Here is an 11917-nt window from a genome sequence, read left to right as displayed (position 1 = left end):
GAGAACAAAAGATTTCATAGAATAATATTAACCTAGGAAAACAAGTTAAGAGATCCGTTTTAAAAATTAAATATTCCTACAGCATTTGTTTTTTAAACCTTAATTGAATACCTAGAACCTGTGGTTTTGTAATGCACTATAAGTGTTAGTGAAACTTGTTTCTTATTTAACATGCAAATACTCTGCTGTGATACCCCCTTAAAAGTAGGATTCTTTTTTTTTCTTTTATCTTTGGAGGGGGAGGGGGAGGGGGGGGTTTGCTGCAAGCATTACTTCCTCTTCCACCTTTAGAAACTGCTTCCACAATAAAGCACTTCTCAATAGATATGTATCCTATAGTTCCAGAAATGCTTCTTCAAGGTTGTATACCTTGATATATTCTGTGCTGTGTCGTGCTAACCTGTGCTTCTGAATAATAAAGTTTGTAGGAGTCATTTGTGTTACATCATGGCTGCTGTTATCAACGTGCCATATTCAAGACTCTGGATATATAATATGGCAAACTTCATTTTTTTCAGGATTTTTCAAGTAGTTGGTGCAAAATAAAATTAAATACAAACTTCATGTGCATATTTTGTACTTCTTACTGCACCTTCTATCTTCCGTAGTCTAAACATACTAACAACCGTCATGTGATGGAAATTAGAAATAAGTATAATCAAGTCGGTACCACGGTCCCGCTAATTTTAACCCGCCCTGGCACCTTCTATATTCGCATATTATTTTATGTATTGTGCAATTTGACTTCTGTCTGGTGCACCTTTGTGTTTGATTTCTAGGACGGATGTATCAGTTATAAGATGACGTCTAAGATATGTTACTAAATAACATCTTAAATGATACATGTCCAATATGAACTATAAAAATACATCTTAAATGATACATGTCAAATGTAAGAGATTCTAGAAATATTTTTTTGTGTGTCAACTTAATTTACTGCTAGGGTTTGTTGTACACTGCTTTTTCCTGAATTGTAGTGTGTGTGATCAGTAAGCCTCTACAGCTTGTAATAGTGTATGTATAAGAACTAACAATGAAGCCTAGGGTATTTCCTGGGGATTCAGTGACTAAGAAAGAGAGCTGGTGATCTGAAGGTGAAGTGTAACACACACACACACACACAGTGCCTTGCAAAAGTATTCAGACCCCTGACCAATTCTCTGATATTATTGAATTACGAATGGTACATTGAAATTTCGTTCTGTTTTAATGTTTCACAGGTGGAGGCCAATGGTAAGGTAATTGTGTCCTCGTCAGGGCAATTTCTTTCATCATGCAAACTGGGAGCTTCCACAGCACAGGGGTTGAATACTTATGCAAGCAAGATATTTCAGTTTTTTATTTTTCTTAAAAATATTTCCCAACATAAAACCAATGTCACCTTACAATAATTTTAAAATAAAATATCAAACAGAATGAAATTTCAATGTACCATTTGTAATTATGTAACAGGGTTGAAGAGTTAGATTGGTCAGGGGTCTGAATACTTTTGCCAGTGCCCACGGTGGGTGTATGTAACATATGTATGTATATATATATATAGATATATATATATAATATATAATATATAAACTTTGTTTCATAAGATGCAAATGAATGTTGAAATAAACAAAAAGTTTAAACTTCAAACTAGTAAATGCTGCTAATTGTCAAGTCATGTATTTATTTTAAATTTAAACTGCCACCCCCCTAAGATTACAAGAGGGTCATACACAGTATCATTCACACTGCATGTATACAACAAACAGCATACTGTACAGTTTTGAAGAAAAGCACTGAGCTTGCTGTGAGCACTATATCAAGTCTTTTGAAGTAATTGTTTGTAATGTCATGCAGTACCATACTATAGGGTGGTAACTGAGGAAAAGGGTGTGGAATGAAAAATTGTTGTCATGCTGGTCTAACTGCTGTAAGGAGATCCAATAGATGTCTTTGTGAGCAGCTCAGAGTAACATTGGGTCCTGTTTTATTTTACAGGTCAGTGTAACTCTCCTACAATTTTTCACTTTTTTTAGTTTGAGTGAAATATGGAAATTCTGTATGAAAATAACAGCTGGCTAGAGTTGAGTTGATCATAGGGAATCATGATGATATGAACAACTGTTTGCAAAACCAAGAGTAACACTTGAATCTCAATGTAGGTTTAATTGGTAAAAAAAAAAAATATATATGAAAGTTAATATGAAAGTTCAAATATCCCCCAAAAATGCATTAGTTGCACTACCCCGGCCTAAACATTGCCAACCACAGAGCAGACCTCTGCTCTACTTCCTCGTTCGTACAGCAAATCTGCTCTTGTCAATTACATCCCGGTTAAAACCTCTGTATAGGCTCATTCCTGTTGAATCACTGCCATCTACATCTATGTCGATCCTTGGAAAGTGTCGGTAGCATTCAGCAGCAGAAATGACAACTTGATAAGTTTGTCTTGAAAATAAAGTGTGTTGTGTTTCTTTAATATGCAAGTGGCAGCTGTCTTGAAACATGCCTGTTTGTTTTATACACCTCCAGTAATATTAAGAGGAGGAAAAACATGTCATTAACCTTTAAAAATTCTAAATTGACTTCTGAATCTACAAATGGGGTCTTCCGAATAAATATAGAAAGTCCAAGCCATAGGAGTAACGCGTTTGTTTACTGTGATTCGAAAACACTATCTGTGTTGCATCATAATAAACTGGTTAGTTTTGCCAATTCACACAAGTGAAATCTGATAACACTTTGGCTGAAATGAAGTGATAGTTGTGTGTGTGTATGTGTTGGTTTTACCAAGCAATAAAACTTTAGTTGATAATATTGAGTTATGCAAAAAGGCTGAAGACAAACAAATACTATATTGTTATATTAAAATATTTTAATCTACTCAAAAGGTGATTTACATCTAATTGTGGTGAGAAGTTCTTAAACCAATATCGGTGTATGGGATACTAACTTCCTTGGTTACAGCTACCAAAATAGAAGGCACACTAGACACTATTTCTATCCATGTACCCCAGTGCTGAGGAACAGACTAACTGTAAGCAAGACACACATGGTCCATATATCTTAAGGCAGCTGTTGTGCAAGTGTTGTTATGACTCTGGCTTTCGTAAAAAAACATGTACAGTATTTGACTCTGGTTTCCAGGAGGGGATAGAACCTTAAGATTTTGCTTTATGTAGCCACATAAACCAGTTTTTACAGGTAAGTGTTTTTTATATTTTACTTGAATGGTTTATTCCAGATATTTAAAATGAGTAACTGATTTTAAAATATGTGCCTTTTTTCTACCCAAGATGCAAGCATACAATTTAAAACCAAGCTTTTAGTTAATTATTTTGTTATTTTTTTTTAATGATGTGGTCTTCAATATTCTATGTATTTGTTTGCTTATTCTAAAGTTCCTTATTCGAGCATGATAATGTGCTGCCACTGATACCAAGGAAATAAGAACATGTCATCTAATTCATTGACAAAAACAATGCCTGTAAATTGCCTATTTTGGCTCTAGAAAGAGACATTTCCTTAAGCCTGATAATAAAATGTAAGCAAAAAACAGAATTCTAACAGAAATCTACAGAAAATCTAACCTAGAAAGCATACTAAGAAATTTGAAATCCTGAAGACACTCTCAGCCAATCAAAAGGCAGGGTTGGGAACATACAGTAAGTGACAGTTTGTGCATGACAGAATACCAAATGACAAAAAATGTAGACATGGATAACAGAAATAACTGTATTTTGTTCTTTTTTTTAAAACTAAAACATGAAGCTCAGCTTATACCATAAGAGACATGGTAGACTGTACACACTAACTTATATAACACAGATTTCACAGCAGTACTGTTTACACACTTGCATATCAAAATAGGCGTTATTGATACCTCAAGTACAGTGTTATTCATTGTTGATTCAATGATGCTTTCTTTCCTAATGTGTCCATAGGAATCAAGAAGCTGTTATAACAATGGCTCCGGTAGACAGTACCTATTGTTCCAAAGAAGGCAACACACCTAATGAGATGAAAGGCTCTGAAGACAAAATGCAGATGAAAAGGGAAATTACTTTACTCAGTGGTGTCTGTCTAATAGTGGGGAATATGATAGGCTCAGGGATATTTGTCTCTCCAAAGGGAGTTCTGATGTACAGTGCCTCCTATGGGCTGTCCCTGGTTATCTGGGCTTTCGGAGGCATCTTCTCAGTGTTTGGGGCCCTTTGTTATGCTGAGCTTGGGACAACCATCACCAAATCAGGGGCCAGTTATGCCTATATCTTGGAGGCCTTTGGTAGCTTTATAGCCTTCATCAGACTTTGGTCTTCCCTTCTCATTATTGAACCCTCAACGCAGGCAGTCATAGCAATTACCTTTGGCAACTACATCGTCCAGGCCATCTTCCCAAATTGTGAACCTCCTAATGAAGCTGTCCGGTTGATTGCAGCTGCATGTCTTTGTAAGTATCATACATGTATATTACCTATTATGTATCCTTCCCCCTTCTGAATAATTTTTGTCGGAATGGGTTGCATCTAAAACTACTTTTGCTTCTGTCGTTTACCACAAACTATGATTCGGTACGTAATGAAGACGTATCCTATTGTATATTTATCGCACAGACTGATTGAAAGTAACTATGGTTTAGAATAGTCACGTAGGCCTGATCTGCAAGAACGTGCACTCTGTCTCCTGGTAAAAAAGCTGGAACACATAGAGGCTACAGCTGTGTAGGTTCAAGATAGCCATCTCAATCATTGTTGTCACTGAAGCACTCTCTTTCAGAATCGTCACAGCTAAAAGCTTATTTATGTTTAATTTGTTTTGCTGTCATATCTTCATCTCAGAACATCTTAAAATAACAATTGCTCTAAATATGACCCGAGGTATAGCCCGGTTATGGAAACAACACCTCTAACAGAGCATGCGAGTCATTTATAGTTTTTATAGGGAGAGTGCCATTTAAGTGACTTTTAGAGTTTTCTCTAATTTACAGTGTTGGGCATAAAACAGTAATAAAACACTGCACTCCCATTATTCCATAAAGGAACAGCAAATACAGTATTGCTGTGATGTTTTACTCATAGTCCTATGTGACAGAACCCTTCCAATGTTAAAAACAAATAGTTTATTTACTGTTATGGGCTTCCTTGATGTAGTCTCTTGGTCTGCAGATATAACTTGCTGACTGAATAGCTGGCTTTTCTTGCCTGTTTTAGTCCTTTATGTTTTTCTTATCTTGTTTTCATCTGTGGGGTCTCTTTTTTTAAGACTTTAACACCAGGAGATCTAAATACGCTTGTTCTTTATATCTATATGAATCCAATTGCGGTTTTCCTGTATTGGTACATTTCAATATAAATTTTCTGTATTGTTCATGTCAGGATTGTTTGAACAGAATCATTTTCTACCATCACAAATGTGAAATGTAGCAGCAATAAAGACTGTAACCTACAGCATGTATTTACAAATGCTCTTCATTTCTGGTTTCATATATACAGCTTACAGTTGTCCTGTCACATGCTACAAATTTGGTAATGATGTTGTAAGTTATCTTGTGGTATTTGTTAATCCTAGTAGAGTGAATTTAAAATGAGACAGAGCCCAATGTGTGGAGAGGCTTGTTGTTATCAAAAGCTTCTCTCTTTTCAGTTTTGTAATGATATTCTAAATTTTATTAAGAGAAGAAGTTGAGTATTTTTCTTAGCCCTGGCATTGGCATCTGAAATCCCTGCCAGGATTTACACAGTCTGTGAGGACACACTGTACAGCCAGAAATGCATGAGTTTCTGCCAACTAGAACGCCTGCTAGAATCATATAAATGTTAATAAACCCTTATGTTATCACGCACCAATAATTTGAACACAAGAAAAGGTTAATAGTAAAGGTTGCTAATGCTGTCAGTGTATGTCTGGTAATGGATGCAGGGAAAACAAGTAGGTGTTGTTACTAAAGTGGTAGGCCTAGAGTTTTGATGCCCATTTTTTAGGGCCGCTACTTGCCATACAGTAGCAGGTTTTTACAGCACTGATCGTAAACTGTCAGTTTTCTACACAGCCTTTCTGTCCAGTACCAGTACAGTATTGTACTTTTCCAGTCTTGCTATAATCTATTTTATTATGTGTGGTAATCTAAGATGCCTGTCAGAAATTCCAGCCCTCCACCAGTGTTCATGTCAAATTCAAAACACCCCCTGCAGACTGGAGCATGGAATACACAACCTCCATGAGCACTGGGAAAGAAACACAACTGTGGAACTTGGACATTAATGCCCTTTTACCAAACTTAGACCACTTGCTTACTATAAATCTTAATGTTCGCTAATAGATCATCCCTTTTTGATATATATCACCCAGTCATTCTGCATTGTTAGCAATTGGATAACATCTGGGGTTGTCAGTGCATTTATGGGACATCTTGCTAATTAAAATATGCTGCCAATTTTGGATGTATGCTATCATCTGTTCAGGGTTATCAAGATATTTTAAAAAGCAAGCAGTCTGTGTGGCAGGAGATGCATCACCCCCAGCCATTTGCCATTCCTTGTAAATAAATTACACTTTGGCTTAGCACTGCTCTTGTGAGAAAGCAGGTGATTCTATTCAGTGGTACCAGTATATTGGTATGCAAGTCATCTAATGAGTATAAATGTCCAACTCAGTTCTGCATTTATTAATCTCTCCCAATAATACTGTGTAAATACTAAAAAGTATTATATTGCACTTGATATATTCATCTAGTGACCATCTGCTGCCTTGGCATTCATGGCACAGTGCTCTGTCTATCAACCCCTGCGGCTTAGTGTATCTGTCACATACAACTATTGCATTCAAGTGTGGGAAGCTAACAACATACTTCCTTAAATCTTTCCTGGTACGCACTTTCATTTACTCTATACTAGTTCTCAAATCTGCAGTTTTGAAAGAAAAGATGATAACGCAAACATTATGTTGAATTTAAAACATGACATCTGGTTTTTAACAAGGTAAAAGAAAGGTTTGCAGTTTGCTAGCTTTGTCTTCAAGGAAATATGTGTATGTTAATCTTCCTTCCTTGGTCTTTTCACCTCAGCAGTTTATTTAGGCATTTTACTGGCTGCAAGCATGTCTGTCATTAGGGGAAGCAGCTAATTGGTTACCAACAGGAAAGACAGCACTAAAGGGGTGGGGACAATTTCCTAGTTGAAATGACATGACTGTGCAACTATTAGAAGTTTAAGGTGTCAAGGCAGCTGATCTGGAGGGTTGTTTTCCTTGAGGGAAGTTAGCAATAGATAGCTACAGAAATGTCTTCTCTCCGAAATGAGCTCATTCCTATTATGACTGTTCCTTGTAAAGCGTCCGTATTTTGTGCTTCCAGTGATTTTGTTTTTTGAATTCCAGAATATTCAAGGCAGGTACCCAATCTCTTTCCCCAAGTCAGCAGCCCTGGTCCTATACAGAAGTATGTATTGTAATTCACTTCATTAATGCTCCTGACATTGCTGAAAGAAGACTTCACAACTTCACATCCACACATCTTCTGATATGAAGTAAACCTTTCATAGGCACCACACACTGTGTGATTCAGTTGTGTTTAACTCTATGAGGAGGCTGCAGTGCCCACTTCTCACAGCATGGGTTTTGTCCAGATGAAGTTTGGAAAATATACAGGCTGATGTGAAAGAGACCACTGTATGCATTTAAGATACATATTTTTTGTATTTATGTTTTGGGTTTGGGGGTAATTAAGGATGGGCGAAGCTTTCAATAGTGCATTTGTGAGAAAAAAAAAGTGTAATTCGGAAAATAAAATACCACTACAGGAGTGGAAATAGCTGAGCTTTTTTTATTATTTATTTGTTATTGTAGCAACAGTTTCACTTCCAGGTTGTCTCTGGTTTTGTTTTTCTCAATCAGGTACCCTCACCTTTATAAACTGTGCCTATGTGAAGTGGGGCACCCTAGTACAGGATCTCTTCACATATACCAAACTTGTAGCCCTAATCATGATTATATCTGTGGGGCTTGTAAAAATAAGCCAAGGTAAGACAAGAAAATTATAATCGACCATAATTGTCAAAACTAAGAGAATAGTAAACCAGGCCTGGTTAAACATTTCTTTGTTTTGTTTTTCTCTCTCTCTTGGCAGGACACACACAAAACTTTGAGTCTCCCTTCGAAGGTTCATCCACACAGGCTGGTAACATAGCGCTTGCTCTTTACTCAGCCCTCTTTTCTTATTCTGGATGGGATACCCTCAATTTTGTGACTGAGGAAATCCAGAAACCAGAGAGGTATTTAATAACACCCAAAGGGTGAGATTACAAAATGGAGGGGAGAAAAAAACTAACCGGGAATTTAACTTGCAGGATTTGGATGTATTTTCTAAGCTATTTATATATGGGTACCCTTTTCTTATTTTATATGTGGTGGAAATAAAAGCTTTGAGAATCATCCCTGTTATGCAGTAATTGTTTTACTTACAGGGGATAGCCTAATATATGTAGCCTTCTCTTTCCTCAGGAATCTTCCCCTTGCCATTGCGATATCCATGCCCATTGTAACTATTATCTACCTCCTTACCAATGTGGCCTACTATGCTGTACTGGACATGCCATCTCTTTTGGCCAGTGATGCGGTTGCCGTGGTAAGCCTCTGAAATCACTTCATTTTAATCATGAAAGCTACAGCAATGGATTTATGACATTTACCATAATACACAAAAATGATATAAAATAAACTGCAAATGTATTTAATCACTGAACAAAACAACACTGTGAAACCCATTTTGCATATTTTATTGACTAGACAAATGTAAAAGATGCAAAAATGAATCCTGTAGACTACATGATTATGGGCAATTTTTAACCAAGTGATTCCAAAGGAATAATATTATTTTAAAAGTACAAAACTAACAAGAGCCTGCTTCACATATACCAAACTGATAGCCCTAATCACAACCAAGCTTGTACTTGGTAGTAGTAACTGTGCCTGTTTAATTCCTCTCTGGAAATTTGCCTCTACCTTTCACTTCTTTTAAAATATCCCAGTTCCTTTTTTTAAATGGTGTCCTATTCAAAATGCAATTGCTTAAAGCTTACACTAACAACACTGTTCCTTTGACTGCAGACATTTGGTGATGAGGTCCTCGGGTATGCAAAATGGATCATCCCTGTTTCTGTGGCCATGTCTTGTTATGGTGGATTAAACGCATCAATTATTGCAGCCTCCAGGTATTTAAAAGACACACACTGTAATAAAGCAATATTTCTGATTCAATTATTTAGTTACAGCATGGGGCCTGTTTGCTTTAAAGAGTGCTGATAATACAAGACTAACAAGGCATTAACGGAAGTTCTTAGAGTTTATGTTCTGTTTTGTAGACTGTTCTATGTTGGGGCACGAGAAGGACATCTTCCTGATAGTTTAAGCCTGATTCATGTTGAACGCTTCACACCTGTTCCTGCACTTCTTTTTAATGTAAGTGCACATTCAGTCCAGATTGTCTGTGCTTTGAAACTTCAATTTTTGCCGACCCATATGAACTGTCACTGCAAAGCTCAACGTGGATATTTTGTGTGTTTTCAGGGGTTTATGGCTTTGGTGTACCTCTGTGTGGAAGATGTGTTTCTTCTTATTAACTACTACAGCTTCAGCTATTGGCTATTTATGGGCTTGTCCATCGCAGGGTTAATATATTTGCGGTTTACTCAGCCTGACAGACCAAGACCCATCAAGGTAAGAAACATGAATTTAGCACCTCTTGTTATAATACGTACCCTTATATATTTAAGTGATAATTGCAGGGTATAATAATCTTCTAGTGGATAAAATCCAAGGTTTGTATACTTGTCCACAAGCACACTTGATTTGTTCTCTAACTATTATGTATTTTGGTCTTTCCAAGTAAAAGTGACTAGCAGAGAGATTCCATTAGTCATATACCGTACAAAGAGTTTTGAGGAGTATTAGTGATGAATTGTTTCTGGAAAGTACAGTATGCATGTTAGGCTTTGTACGGTAGTCAAGGTAACTTCTGGCACCCCAGAAAGAGGTTCCAGTCTCTTGTGAACTGAGGAATCATCTTTAATCTGTGTTTCTTCTCCCCCATCTGCAGCTCAGCCTCATATTTCCAGTGATTTATTGCATATGCTCCCTGTTCCTGGTGGTTGTTCCTCTGTATGGTGACACCATCAACTCTCTGATTGGAGTGGGAATAGCTCTCTCTGGAGTCCCTGTTTATTTACTAGGGGTCTATTTACCTGCAGAAAAGAGGCCGAGAACTATTCGGCGTATAGGAGGTAAGTGGGTGCTGTCTGAATACCTGCTCCACATAATATTTCCACTGCCTGGAGAAGGGGATCATTTGGTGTTGATTAGATATTGCACGTCTTAATGACCCAGCACTTCTGAAAAGAAAAGTACACCCCAATATATTTTGAATAGGGTCATTCAGAATGGCCTGACTTACAGTTACTGGGGGCTTTAATTAAAAAAATTTTACGGATATCACAGATTTCACAATTTCCTTGAAATATACCCATTGCCGCGCGATATGTAGTTCCCCTGTCAGGATAGTCTAAATATACATATTTTCTATCACTTCAAAATAAATACAGCAAACATTTCCATTAGGAACCTGGCATCCAGCTTAATTTACTTCTGGTAAATTGTTGCACAGGATGCATAGAGTTCTTTAAAATGTTTTCAACGATAAAGATTAGAAATATTTCTGTTATAGATCGCTCTGTCCATTACAAGAAAGGAGCATTTCACATGTGTGTTATTATTTTTGGATTTTATTATTTTTAAATAACTATTTTTAAACCCTGAAATGCTGTTAAATAAGCACTCTTTTTTTTTTTTCTTTTACCATTGAAAAAATACAGCCCTAGCTTTAATGCTTGCATTCCCTTGTTCTTACTGTTGGATGTTGTATTTTTTTAGAAATTGTTACAAGATTCACACAGATCCTGTGCAAATGCTGTCTGACCGAGCTGGACATTGAGCCTGAGAAACTGAGTGAGAACAAAGCCAAGTAAAAAGGTCACTCACAGCATGACCTGCAGGGGCCGCTGTGTAATATATTTATTTATTGGTGGATGCTAACCTTGTTGATTGCTCTACTTTTCATCAAAAACAAAGCAGCATCTAACAGCATCTGTTTGACCACATGCATAATATTTCAGACTGATATCTTTTCTAGGAACATATCAGTCAAACTTACATTTGTTTTTGATTGTTGTGCATTGTAGTGCTGTGGTAACAGATGAAATGCTGATTGTGTGCCATTTTCATTGTCTATAAATAGTGTGTCAGTAAAAGGAAATCGTTGCAATAACTGGTTATTTTTTTTATAGATAGATAGAATGTAAGGTACAAACCATCCTGGTTTCTCAGTAACATCCCTGTAAACAGGATATTTAATATGATGCCATCATTTTGATCTATTATATATTCATCTACAGTATATCTTAATATAAGTTTACATTTTTGGAAACTATGTTACTCTACTAATGTACCACACTGCACACCTACTGTAAACAGATGCCTGTGTGTTTGTGTGCATTTGAAGCTTGGTCATGTGTAAAACAGGCCTGCAGGTGAAAGGTCATGTGAGGGCAATAATAATAATAATAATAATAATAATAATAATAATAATAATAATAATAATAATAAAATGAAGGCCAAACAGAGAAATGACTTCCTGGGGGCAAACAAAAGGACCTAGCAGAAGCCTAATTACTGGGCATTGCTGTCTGGAGGGAAGCTGGGAAGCTAAACAGACAAGGTCAGTTTCCATGGGAAAGCCCAATAAACACTGTTTTTTCTTTTATTTATTGCAATAATCTACCAAATCTATATTTTCCCCTTTTTTAAAAACGTAACAGCCTAATTACATTTCTGGTATAGAGAAGTGGCACTGAAAGAAAAGTTTAAACTGTCACCACAAGAGGGAGCTGAA

The 11917-nt window shown here is 36.6% G+C and overlaps 1 protein-coding gene across 1 annotated transcript; it reads left to right on the top strand.

Moving 5' to 3' along the window:
• Positions 1-3004: 3004 nt before the first annotated feature.
• LOC121312704 (Y+L amino acid transporter 2-like) lies at positions 3005-11281 on the top strand. The gene is made up of 10 exons (XM_041244394.1): positions 3005-3183; positions 3924-4429; positions 7870-7995; positions 8102-8246; positions 8476-8599; positions 9082-9185; positions 9336-9432; positions 9541-9690; positions 10070-10253; positions 10900-11281. Exons 2-10 carry the CDS (start codon positions 3946-3948, stop codon positions 10992-10994), a joined length of 1509 nt encoding a protein of 502 aa, XP_041100328.1. The 5' UTR covers positions 3005-3183; positions 3924-3945; the 3' UTR covers positions 10995-11281.
• Positions 11282-11917: the final 636 nt, after the last annotated feature.

Source organism: Polyodon spathula, chromosome 3 (genome assembly GCF_017654505.1).
Source record: "Polyodon spathula isolate WHYD16114869_AA chromosome 3, ASM1765450v1, whole genome shotgun sequence".
In the NCBI taxonomy this organism is placed as follows: domain Eukaryota; kingdom Metazoa; phylum Chordata; class Actinopteri; order Acipenseriformes; family Polyodontidae; genus Polyodon; species Polyodon spathula.
This window is presented reverse-complemented; position numbering and strand designations above follow the sequence as displayed.